The 12,074-nt window shown below is 42.7% G+C and overlaps 1 protein-coding gene across 9 annotated transcripts in view; it reads right to left on the bottom strand.

Annotated features, from left to right (window-relative positions):
* Positions 1-12,074, bottom strand: part of CREM (cAMP responsive element modulator) — a 91,433-nt gene that overhangs the window by 8,312 nt on the left and 71,047 nt on the right. For all 9 annotated transcript variants that reach the window (XM_088462699.1, XM_088462702.1, XM_088462701.1 and 6 more), the window contains one exon: positions 5,465-5,621. In XM_088462699.1, coding sequence (XP_088318825.1) covers positions 5,465-5,621 — 157 coding nt within the window. The remainder of the gene's footprint in view (positions 1-5,464; positions 5,622-12,074) is intronic.

Here is a 12,074-nt window from a genome sequence, read left to right as displayed (position 1 = left end):
CACCTGAGGGAAAGGAGATGCCCCGTCTAGATTAGCATCCCTACCTTATTGGTTTAAAAGCATGGAGTCTTGTACAGTGATCGCAGTGAGTGACAAAATGTGTGGGTCCCAGGGACCGTCCACTTTAAAAAAATGGGGTACTTCCTGACCGTTTCTGGGTCCCATCATAATTTATGCTTTAGAGCTCCCTATATAAAACTCTCAGACCTTCCCTAACCTCTTACAAATTATGCCACACAACCATGCCCGGCCTTTACACATTATGCCGCACATTAGTGCCCTTTACACATTTTGCCACACAGCCATGCCCGATCTTTAAACATTAGGCCACACATTAATGCCACGCAGTAATAACCCTTACAAATGATGCCACACAGCCATCCCCGGCCTTTACATATTATGCTGCACATTAATGCCCTTTAGTCCCCCTATGCATTGCTCCCAGTAGATGACCCCCTATGCATTGCTCCCAGTAGATGACCCCCTATGCATTGCCCCTAGTAGTCATCACCCCTATGCATTACCCCTAGTAGTAATCATCAGCCCTATGCATTAGCCCTAGTAGTAATCCCCCATATGAATTGCCCCCAGTAGTAATCCCCCATAAGAATTGCCCCCAGTAGTCATCCCCCCTCTGCAGTGCCCCCAGTAGTCATCCCCCCTCTGCAGTGCCCCCAGTAGTCATCCCCCCTCTGCAGTGCCCCCAGTAGTCATCCCCCCTCTGCAGTGCCCCCAGTAGTCATCCCCCCTCTGCAGTGCCCCCAGTAGTCATCCCCCCTCTGCAGTGCCCCCAGTAGTCATCCCCCCTCTGCAGTGCCCCCAGTAGTCATCCCCCCTCTGCAGTGCCCCCAGTAGTCATCCCCCCTCTGCAGTTCCCCCAGTAGCAGTCCCCCCTCTGCAGTGCTCCAGTAGCAGTCCCCCCTCTGCAGTGCCCCCAGTAGTAGTCCTCCCTCTGCAGTGCCCCCAGTAGTAATTCCCCCCTCTGCAGTGCCCTCAAGCTACTCCCGCCACCACTGGTGGAAGGGACCAGGCGGTTCCTTCACCAGGTACCCGCCGCAGTGGCTTACCCAGCGCTGGGATCAAACACACTGTCCCAGCGCCGGGCACGGATGCTGTGCCGATGCTGGGATCAGACACTTGATCCCAGCAAGGCTTTCCACAGCAGCAGCCAATGAGAGTCTGATTGACTCTCATTGGCTGCTCTAACAGACAGCGTTGTGTCTGTTACTGCAGGGGGACGCGCTGTGCTGCAGCCAGCTGTCAGGGATTGGCCACAGCATAGCGCGTCCCCGGGGACCCGGTAACTTTAAAAAAGTGGGTCCCCAGTGCCCGACATTGGGTAAAATACGCGCTATAGTGCATATTTGCGAACACTGCTTGTAATGTATATGCACACTGGTATTAAGCACAATTCTAGGTAAGTCCTAGAAGTTATATACTGTAGTGCAACTTTGGTTCATTTTTGGGGCGTGGGTCCCCCTGGATTGCTTTGATTGGTCTGTTTCAGGGCACCGCATTATAACACATTTTTCTTTTATAACACATTTTAATCCTTCACTGTTTGTTTATTATATATGTACTTCACTTTTTTATTTTCATTCATTATATGCAGCTGTGGCTGCTCTTAACTATTTCTTTTACACTACACTTTTCTTACTATGGCTGGGCCGGTTTGGGGGTGTCCTGCGCTCTGGATTTGAATCCTAGTATGTTAGGGACCTACCCTAAAGAGGTTACCTGGATATGGTGGGTATGCCTTTAGGTTAGTTAGTAGAAGTCACATAAAATGCATATAATATATTTGCAAAAGGGCATTAAAATCAACTACATAAACACATACGTTTGATAGGATCTACATGCATATAAATATATTTGCAATTGGGCACTAAATCGCAATCACATTGGTAGGATATAAGTGTAATGCATACAAATATACTTTGGCACCGAATCAACTTATACAAACACAAAAGTTGGTAGGATTCCAGTGCCATATACCTTGGTTCTAGGAGAAAGGTATACTCAGAGAGCCCAAATCTCCCCTCAGCAGACATTTTCATGATCAATTGTGTCTCCATTTAATAAGGAGAGAGGGGGTTGCAGCTCAGTCTTCACAAGTAAATGTGAAGTACAATTTAACCCCTACACATCCTGGTAGTTGAGGGTCAAATGGAGCAATAGCAGTGATAGCTATAACTGACAGTCATAAATAAAACCTAAACTCCTGTTTCCCTTTACGCTTAGCACATATACGTATAAAGGCAACAATGCAATGTGACCACCTTCACAAATATCTTAATGAATGTGAAGTACTCAGAAAGAAACTCCCACCCCAAGAGGATGCAGAGAATACAGTGATAGTTATAAATGACAGACAGAAATTAAAGACAGTGTCAATACAGCAGCTAGCAAACAGTCAGATACAATGCATTTGTAATATAATTAAATATACCTTAACCAAGGAAGAGGTATATAGGGAGTCTGATCCAGACCCTCGTGAGACCAACAGCTACAGGGCGCACAGAGCGTGGACCGTGAGCGTCTCATACACGTGGAGGGTAGGCGGATCAACCCAGATGCATGAAACCCTTCATAGGGACTGCGTCTGGGTCGGGAGAGGGACTACTGGGGGAGCGTCTACCTCCTCTAAGCTGCATTAACCAACTGGGTACGCTGGCCTCGTTGCAGCAGATACGTCTGCTACCGATCCCCAGCATCAGACGATAGAGCCCTGGCTGGTGTAGTAAGGATGCAGACAATCCCTGGTCCTTACAGCAGCAGCTCTTGGTGCGTCTCTGACACTAGAAGCAAAGAATGCCGTGCGCGATTCCCTGTAAGTGAGTAATCACCTTACCTGACATCTCCCAGCATCCGGTGCAGTCCAGGTTGCAGCATTGCTGCTAGCTAAGCTCAGCCACAACCCGCCGAAATCACCAGCACAATTACTGATGTTGCGGTCCGGCGGAGGTAGATGGAGTCGCTATACGTGCGTCTTAATACAGACGCCTGGTAATGCCAACTCCCCCCCCCCGCTAATTTTGGGTGCGAGGCTGTGCTGTGCGCAAAAGTCCCTCTTCCTGAGGTAAAGTAGTTGAGAGGTATGCTAACTGCTGGATAATCTCTGATCCCTGAAAATAAACAAATTATGCCCACAAGGTCATGAGGTGCTCACAGTAATACCAGATACATGCCCATTGCTGTTTTGGAACGGATTTGCCAACACATACACAGTGGAAGAATTCCGGTGTTCAACTTGTATTGTTGTACTGTGAACACTTGTGAAAACATGTAAAGTGGTCTCGTAAATGGCTCCCTGGAAGGAGTTATCAGTCGAAAAGTGATGTGCCATAGTTGCTTTGAAAAACGCAGGTAATAGTTTGCGTGATATTGCTCGCCTGCAGAAGGTCTCTCTTGGTAGTGTGCAGTGTACCCTCAAGGAATAAGCCGTAAACAACAGTGATGTGATCGCCTATGATCTGGACAACCTTGAGTGACCACAAAATATGAGGACAAATTTATCAGTATGTTCCAAACAGGACAGATTCCAAACAGTTCATCAGATCTGTGCTGCTTGGATGAAAACAAAAAAGAAAAGCATGTCAATTGTGACCGTCAAACGGCGTCTAGTAGTCGGTGGCTTGAAAGGATGTGTTGCAACAGGAAAACCATTGCTTAGGCCCATAAATAAAAACAAGAGGCTATTGTGGGCAAAAAAAGCACCAGAGCTAGTCCAGTGGAAGAAGGTTCTTTTCACAGACAAATCGAAGTTAGAGGTCAAAGAGACGCAAGTTTGTTTGTTGTGCGACAGGTGAGTGCATGCTTCCTGCTCGCATTCAGCGCATAATCAAGCACAGAGGAGGTTCCATTATGGTCTGGAGATGTTTCAGAGATGGTGCAGTTGGTGACATCACAAAACTCAAAGGAATTATCGACTCCAAGCACTACAACATCCTGGTGCACCATGCCATCCCTTCCACCACCAGCCTTATTGATCGTGGTTTCAGCAAAATAACAACTCAAAACAAACCTCCAGTCTTTGCAAATGTTCAGTCAAAACAACGACAACAGGCGCTGAAGAACATGGTTTGACCACCCCAGAGTACTGATTGCAATCCAATTGAACGCCATTGGGATCATCTGGACAGGTGTTTTTCAGATGTGCAAATAACGAACCAAAATCACTTTTGGAAATTGCTACAAGACAAGTGGACTGCAATTTAAGCTGAAATTTTATACAAGTTGAACGTCAGAATGCCCCGCGTTTGCAATGCTGTGATCGCCATTGATGGTGGATACTTTGACAAGAGAGAAATGTAAGGAAATCAAGACTCAATTTATTTGTAAATGATGTGCGAGTACAAAACATTTTTAGTTGCCAAAACAAATATATATTCATCACAAACTATCTTTTGTTCATTCAGTGGTGTACTGAAATTAATGAGCTGTAGTGTATTTAGCTCAATGTTTTTACCAGGTCCAGGTTAGTTGGAGACGTAGCATTACCTAATTTTCGATCTAATTTTTATGTAGCATGTTTGCGGCTTTAGTTGCAGGACAACTCTATGGAAGCTCTACATAATTTGCTAGTTGCACAGTCAACTCCTGGGCATACACCCCTGCAAGTTTTACTCAGCGGTAGAGAGCTTCGGTCGGGACCCTTCTTGGTTATCCAGGCAATTCAAATTTGGGGTATAGTCACCAACAAGTTACATTTTCAGGATATTAATTCTGAAACTCCTTTATGGAATTATAGGTCGCTGCCTGAACTCTCCTCTTCTCCATCTGTATTCCTCAAAACACGAAGTCCAAATTTAACTGCATCTGGAGTAGATGTCAGCAGTCTAGATACGCTAACCCTACTGATCATTGCCAGTCTTCCCCTCCATCCTCCTCACCTGGATTTGGGCATTGTTTTACATTTAATTAGAATGCCTTAAAGAGGTTGTTTTACTGTTCTAGGGGCTTCTGTATTCCTGAGACTCCATCCCTTCATGTTTCTGATTTCTTATGCTATAGACGCTGCTTGTTAGTATTGTTTACACATTCATTGTTCTAATATTGCCTGAGACCTAATTAGATTCTGTCTTGTATACTGCATTTGTGCTTTTGTCGAACTTTATTGTATATATACCCTATCTATTGTTTCATGCTTCTTGTATGGTCCTTTGGGCCTTTATACTATGTATATGCAACTATGGATGTACTTTATTATTGTTGTTTTTTTTTTCTTTTCTTAAATAAATAATAAAAAATACTCTATTCAAAAAAATAAACCCTCACTAACCATATCTGCCCTAAATTAAAAGGCAGCGTCTACCATATGGAATAAATACATATTGCTGAACATTAATGCCATATACATTCACAATGTCGATAGGACAATGCTGATATGGTTGTTGTAATGCTGCAGTGTTAGCAATAATGACAACATATAAAGAGATACGTTTCACATACACCGGCTTCTTACCTGTTTTTCATTAATCGCATCTCCCTCTTCCGCGTTACTTCTTCTGCCATCTGCTGAGGACTATGCAAGTTTGCAGGTGAAGCTGACACTACTACGCCTTGTGGCATAGCAGCGCTTGGTGTGCGTATCTGGTATGCTGGCATCTCTCCAGTGGCAGCTGCAATATAAAGCGTTTAAAGATGGTCCTGTTACACTGAACTTGCAGATACTGGCTGTTTATAAATACTTTTTATCAGATATAGGGCTGGATTCAACTAGCCACGATAATACGAAAACTTAACATCGGAGAAGTTTTCGCACTATTTGCCAGTTTTGGTACGATATTTTTGCAATGCGCACTTCCGTTTTTCGCCATATCCAATTACAAAAGACGTGAAAAAGCATATGTGCGATAATTGTGCATGGCGAAACTATCGAAAAGTATAGCACATTTTGGTGAAATCAGTCTGTACCCCATAAAAAGTCTGACATAGGAAATCAATATAGAAGTGTATTAATAGCCCTAATAAAAGTATTTGGGGTTATTAAATTGTGTGAAATTGTTGTTATATACATATTTGCATTAGTGTGGAAAATTGATAAAAAACAATATTTTTTTGGAGAAAATAATTGCTGTAGTTAAATTGGTGGTACATTAAAATGTGTGCTAGTAAATTTGTGTGTCTATAAAGTGCACTTTAAAAAAAAAAATTTTAAATACACCTGCTGCAGCCACCTGCAATCTTAAAAACACCTGTCCCATCCCATACAGCCCCCCAAATACCTGACTCTTTAATCACATTTTCATCCCAAAAATGACCTGTCATTATTAGGGGGAATTAAGCTATTTAAAATATTCCAAGTCCCAACATTTTTAGCCAAAAATAGATTTTCACCGGGTTTTGTCTATGGAGTTTTTGCACGTGTGATAACTCCGGGAATGGTATTGCACGATATGCATTTAGGTGCGGAAAAAAAAAAAAATCGCTCATGTGAAAACTTATCGTGAAATCGGGGCTTTTCGCGTCTAATTGAATTCCCCCCATAATGTGACACTTTTGTACAATGACCTTTTACAAAAAGATATCAACATTTTATTTTGAATGTATGATAGAGAAGGAAAAGGAAAAACACACATTCTTGTGTCCTCCTGCATGAACGTGTCATCCAAGTCACGCAAGAAGCGCCACAAATATATCTACAGTATTTCAACTATTCTCACTATTTCTGCTTCAAAAACATAAAAAAAAACACGGCATTTCAAACCAGTAAGACATAAGAATATAGACTAGGTGTTTAATATTTCCATCCATGCCTTCTCTGTAGCCATAGTGAAACCTAGCTGTGGTCAGGTAACAAGATTGTATTACATAGGACGTTATTTGTACATTAAAAGAACCCAATCATAAAGGTCTCTAGTTCGGATGCACTCTATTGATATATACGGTATTACACGTGGTGGGAAAATAATAGGCAACAAGTGTTTTAGGGTTTTTTTTTAACAAATTAATGTTTTTACAGTATTTTGGGGTACAGAAAAAAAAATGTAAAGTGATTTTTCTGCTTTTAAATGTTGGAGAAACCCCCACCACACACACACACACTTTTAGTTCCTATCTGCAAGTTCTAAAACCTCTCTCATCACATACTAACTCTACAAATGAACAAGTGCACATAGTAAGTTCGCTACATGGTTTCCTCCAAATAAAAAAAAATAACATTATGGTGATCAGTTGCTTTAAAGAAACGTGGGGCTATCCAAAAGGTGTGTTTAGTCAATAATGGACAATAAACTATGAAATACATAAGTAGACACTAAGGGCCATATTCAATTTGAGACGAAAAGTCCATTGCTGGACTTTTCGCCATCATCTGAGGTTTTGGAAGTGAAAACTTATCACGCTCGTCCCTGTGATTCCCTGTATTCAATTTCATTTTGGCGAAAATGGGACCCAGCGAAAAGGAGATTGGAGAAAAGTCCTGTAATTTTAGGGTAAATCAGCCTGACACCACCCAAAAGATGTTCTGACATGGGGGATCATTATGGGTACCCACGAACAGCCCTGCTAAAAGGTATGCGGAGGTCTTTAAATGGTCTCAATAGGTGCTGTATAGCGTCTTCGGGAAAGTGGTGAAGAATAGCATTTAGCAACTTTTTTGGGGAAAAAAAATAAGGTGTCCCATCAAATTTGGGGTACATGAAAATGGGTACTAGCATATTTTAAAGTGGCTAATGTGAAGTTTAAAAAAATTGTGAAAAATCCACCTTCCACAACCACCTCCAACAAAAAAACACCTGCCACATACTTGGGGACCTCCCCTGCGTCTATTTCGCTAGGTTAGAAGTTTGTCCCCCATTTTTTTTGTTTCGCCCCCAAAATGAAAGTACAGAAAGTTGAGTCTCCCATATCCAAAATGCTTGGGACCAGTGGTATTTTGGATAACGAATATTCCGTATTTTGGAATATTTGCATATCATAATGAGATATCTTGGGAACGGGACCCCAATATACACACAGAATGAATTTGTGTTATATACACCTTATACACACAGCCTGCAGGTAATTTTATACAATATTTTCAATAATTTTGTGGCTCAAACAAAGTTTGTGTACATAAATGAAATTTATGTTTCATATACACGCTATACACACAGCCTGAAGGTAATTATATACAATATGTGTAATAATTTGTGTCTTAGACAAAGTTTGTGTACTTTGAACCATCAAAAACAAAGGTTTCATTATCTCAGTCATGCCAAAATTATTCCGTATTTCGGAATATTTCGATATGGGAGACTCAACCTGTACCTTTTTTGGGGTGTCCTGTGGTCCTTTTTTAAAAATGTTTGACACAGAATAACTTTGGGGGACTGTCCAAGGGGTGCAGGGTGGTTTTTGGAAGTCTGCACCCCAAAACCCAAATTCTGCACATGTTCTCGCCACCTATTCAAGGGTGATACTTTTTCGCAGGTCCCAATGCATAGACTTTTCGCTCCGGCTAAAAGTCGGGAAAATTGAATACGGGGATAAGTCAAACCTGCGAAAATTAGGTCATCGGCGATAACGGGTTTTCGTAGCCTAATTGAATACGGCCCTAAACCACATAAATCCATTTTACTGAAGGAAAAATCATTATTTTACTTCCCCAAACTGTCTACAATATGATCTCTATAATATGATTTTTCCACTCTGACATGATGTAGCTCAACCATTCAGCTATAGTTAGCAGAGTGACGCGAATTGCTAGAGCTTTAGAAAGGCTGTGGCCAATTCACAAGACCGCTCTACCACACAAATCCTCCCTCTCAGTAATGGATGATGTCATAAGTTCTTGACAGTCACTATTAAAGTGCAGCATTAAAAATGCTCACTCACCAAAATCAGCAGTAAATATGTAACTGCTGAATACACAAGTGCCTGGCATCAGAATGAATGAAGCATTTTACAGTAAAAGCATTGTAAAGTTCTATTTTGTAGCAATATGGTGGGATAGGAGTATTAATTAAATTATGTAAAATGATTTTGATGACCTTAGGTAACCAAGGGGTAGATTTACTAAAGCGTCTATAAATAATAAGTGGTGATGTTGTCCATAGCAACCAATCAGATTATGTCTATCATTTTCTATGATACAACAGATAAATTATATATAGAATCTGATTGGCTATGGGGAAACCCACCATTATTCATTATTTAGAAGCTTAGTAAATCTACTCTGAAATCTTTACAATGTTATTAAAAGCAAGTTTGGCGCCTATTGAGCAAAATTGATTTTTATTTCTTTATGTTTTTAAGAGTACAAGGCTTTGGTTTAAAATGTATTATTAATATAAAACAATTACAAATGCACCAACACATACTGCTGTGCCATACTGTATTGAGATAAACAGAACTTAAGACAAATGGAATTGAAGCCCGCTGCTTGCAGGAGCGAGGACATCTTTCACTTTGCACTGAAGTGTAGATAAATATTTGCATTTGTGTTTAAAATTCTGTATATTTAGCTGGAGGGAAAAAAGTAACGTATTTGGCTACAGTTATTGTTTTTATTTATTGCCATTACACTTCAGAACCTTTTACTGGCATTAAAAAGTGGTCACTGCTTATCTAAGCCTGTCCCCACAGACTTTGTTACAAACTCTGAAACAAGTAATCCGCAACATAGGGATGATGAGAAAATTTAGTTTGTCCCATTGCAATATATATATATATATATATATATATATATATATATATATATATATATATATATATATATATATATAGCGTTCCCGCTAGGCTGTTTTAGCGGGGCGCGGCGCCCTGCCCTCCTTCTGGAGGGCAAAAAGCACCCTGCCCTCACAGCCTGCGGGAGCCGTTCTCACCCGCGGGACGCAGTGTCCCGCGGGTGGAGAAACATGCGGTGACCCGGTCACCGCCGGAGAATAGACGCCGGGCGCATGCGCCCGGCATCTATTCTCCCTGTCTGCAGGGCTTGGGGGCTGCCCGGCGTGTCCGTAAGTGCCGGGCACGCCCCCAAGAGTGACGAAAAGGGGACGCGTCTTATAGACACGCCCCCTTTTCCGATGACCATGCCCCCTTCTCGGGCGCGCGTGTGCATGCCCTCTCTAGCTCCGGCGCCCTGCCTATTTATTTATAAATAAATAAATAAATAATCCTATTTAAGGAGGCACTCCGGGAATACACAATAACACTGCACCACTTTGCAATGTTTCGGTTTAATTTCTAAACAGTCATCAGGCATAATATATACTCCATTGACAAAAAAACCTTACGGTTTCACATGGCCCTTTAAGGCTACTTAGACATGATCTGAAATTTCACAAAACCTACTGAATTTCTGCCAAACTAAAAAAAAGCAATGAAATTCCAATCATTAAGGATGACTCCTTGCGCAATACAGATATGGTATGCCATCACACACCGTGGGTAACTGCAGATTCAGCACTCTCACAGAGTGACATTGCTGTCACTCACAAAATGGTGGAGCTGCTAATTCACAGAATCGTGTGCTCATTGGAATACACATATGCAGTCTATGCAACTGAGGACTGAGCAGTTATGTGGCACACACATCTCACTCAGTACCCACAATCTTCCCACTCGGTCACCACAACAATCCTACTGGGTTCCAACATCCTTCTCACTCCATACTTCCATCCTATTCAGAATACACATTCAGCTTCCTAATTGCTAAAACTATGATACTCTGTCTATCCATGTACACTTTCTTCCCCTATACGCCTGCATGCTGCTCTATCTATCCCAATACCTACTGCTGTGTGGTCTCCCAACTGTGCCAGTCTGTATACCCTCATCCACACCAATCTGTCTTTCCCCATCCGCGCCGCTCTGTCTTCCTGTATCCATGCCACTCTGTTTTCTTCCATCTGCACCGCCTTCCCCCCCAACCACGCCGCTCTGTCTTCTCCCTCATCTGTGCCACTCTTTCTTCCTCCATCTGCACCAGTCTGTCTTTCCCAATCCCTGCTGTAGTGAGTTTTCCCATTTGTGCTAGTCTGTATTCGTTCCCCCCGCAGCAATCTGTTTTTACCCATCTGCGTTGCTCTGTCTTTACGCATCCATGCCACTCTGTACCCCCATCCACGTCACTGTACCCCCAAACCGTGCCACTCTGTCTACCCCCCATCCACGCTGCTGTCTCCCCCACATCCGCACCACTGTTTTCCACCCATCTGCATGACTTTGGCTCCCCCCCATACGTACTGCTTAATCTTCACCCCTCTCCACACCTGTCTCCCCTATCCACACCATCCTGTCTCCTCCCCCATCCACACCTCTCGTAACCCATTTGTGCAGCTCTTATCTTCTGCTTAGACCTCAGTTGCACAGACTGCATGTGTGTATTCCAATGAGCACACAATACTGTGAATTAGCAGCGCCACTGTTTTGTGAGTGACAGCAAACTCACTCTGTGAGAGTACCGTATCTGCAGTTAACCACAGAGTGTGATGGCATACTATATCTGTATTGCACAAGGAACACGTCCCTTAAAGAGTCAGCCTTAATGATCGGAAATTCATTGCATTTTTGAGTTTGAGTGGCAGAAATTCAGTAGGTTTTGTGAAATTTCAGATCATGTCTAAGAAGCCTTAATGGGACATGTGAAATGGTAAGGTTTTTTGTCTATGGAATTTCATTGCTTTTTTAAACTTATTAACCATCAGGGACGGAAGCAGCAAACCAGGCCACCTGCAGGGGAGACTGGCAACAAAATGGTACACTAGCACAGGTGGAGGAGGGGACAGTATACAGGAGGTGTTTTGGAACCATTGCTTTGGTTCCAATGTTTCCTCACCATCAATGGAATCTCCAGGTGAGCACAGTGCCGGACTAACAGCAGAGCGGTCACACAGGAGCCCCCACACACAGCTACATAACCATGGCGGCACTGTGACTGTGTGAACTGGGGTGTCTGTATGGCATAATGTAAATTGGAGGCACAGTGTGATTAACACATTTGTGGTGCTGGAATTAGGGGCATGATTCAGAGTTCTACACAGTAGCTGGGTCTTTGGAACCCTGCCATCATTGCCGAAGAAGCAGCATCGGATCACCATTGCAACCATTGTGATGACACTCCCCCGTTTTTGGGAACGCTCCTCAGC

Source organism: Taudactylus pleione, unplaced genomic scaffold, assembly GCF_031769625.1.
Source record: "Taudactylus pleione unplaced genomic scaffold, aTauple2 ptg000053l, whole genome shotgun sequence".
NCBI lineage: Eukaryota > Metazoa > Chordata > Amphibia > Anura > Myobatrachidae > Taudactylus > Taudactylus pleione.
The sequence above is the reverse complement of the archived record's forward strand: the minus strand, read 5'-3'. Positions and strand labels throughout refer to the sequence as shown.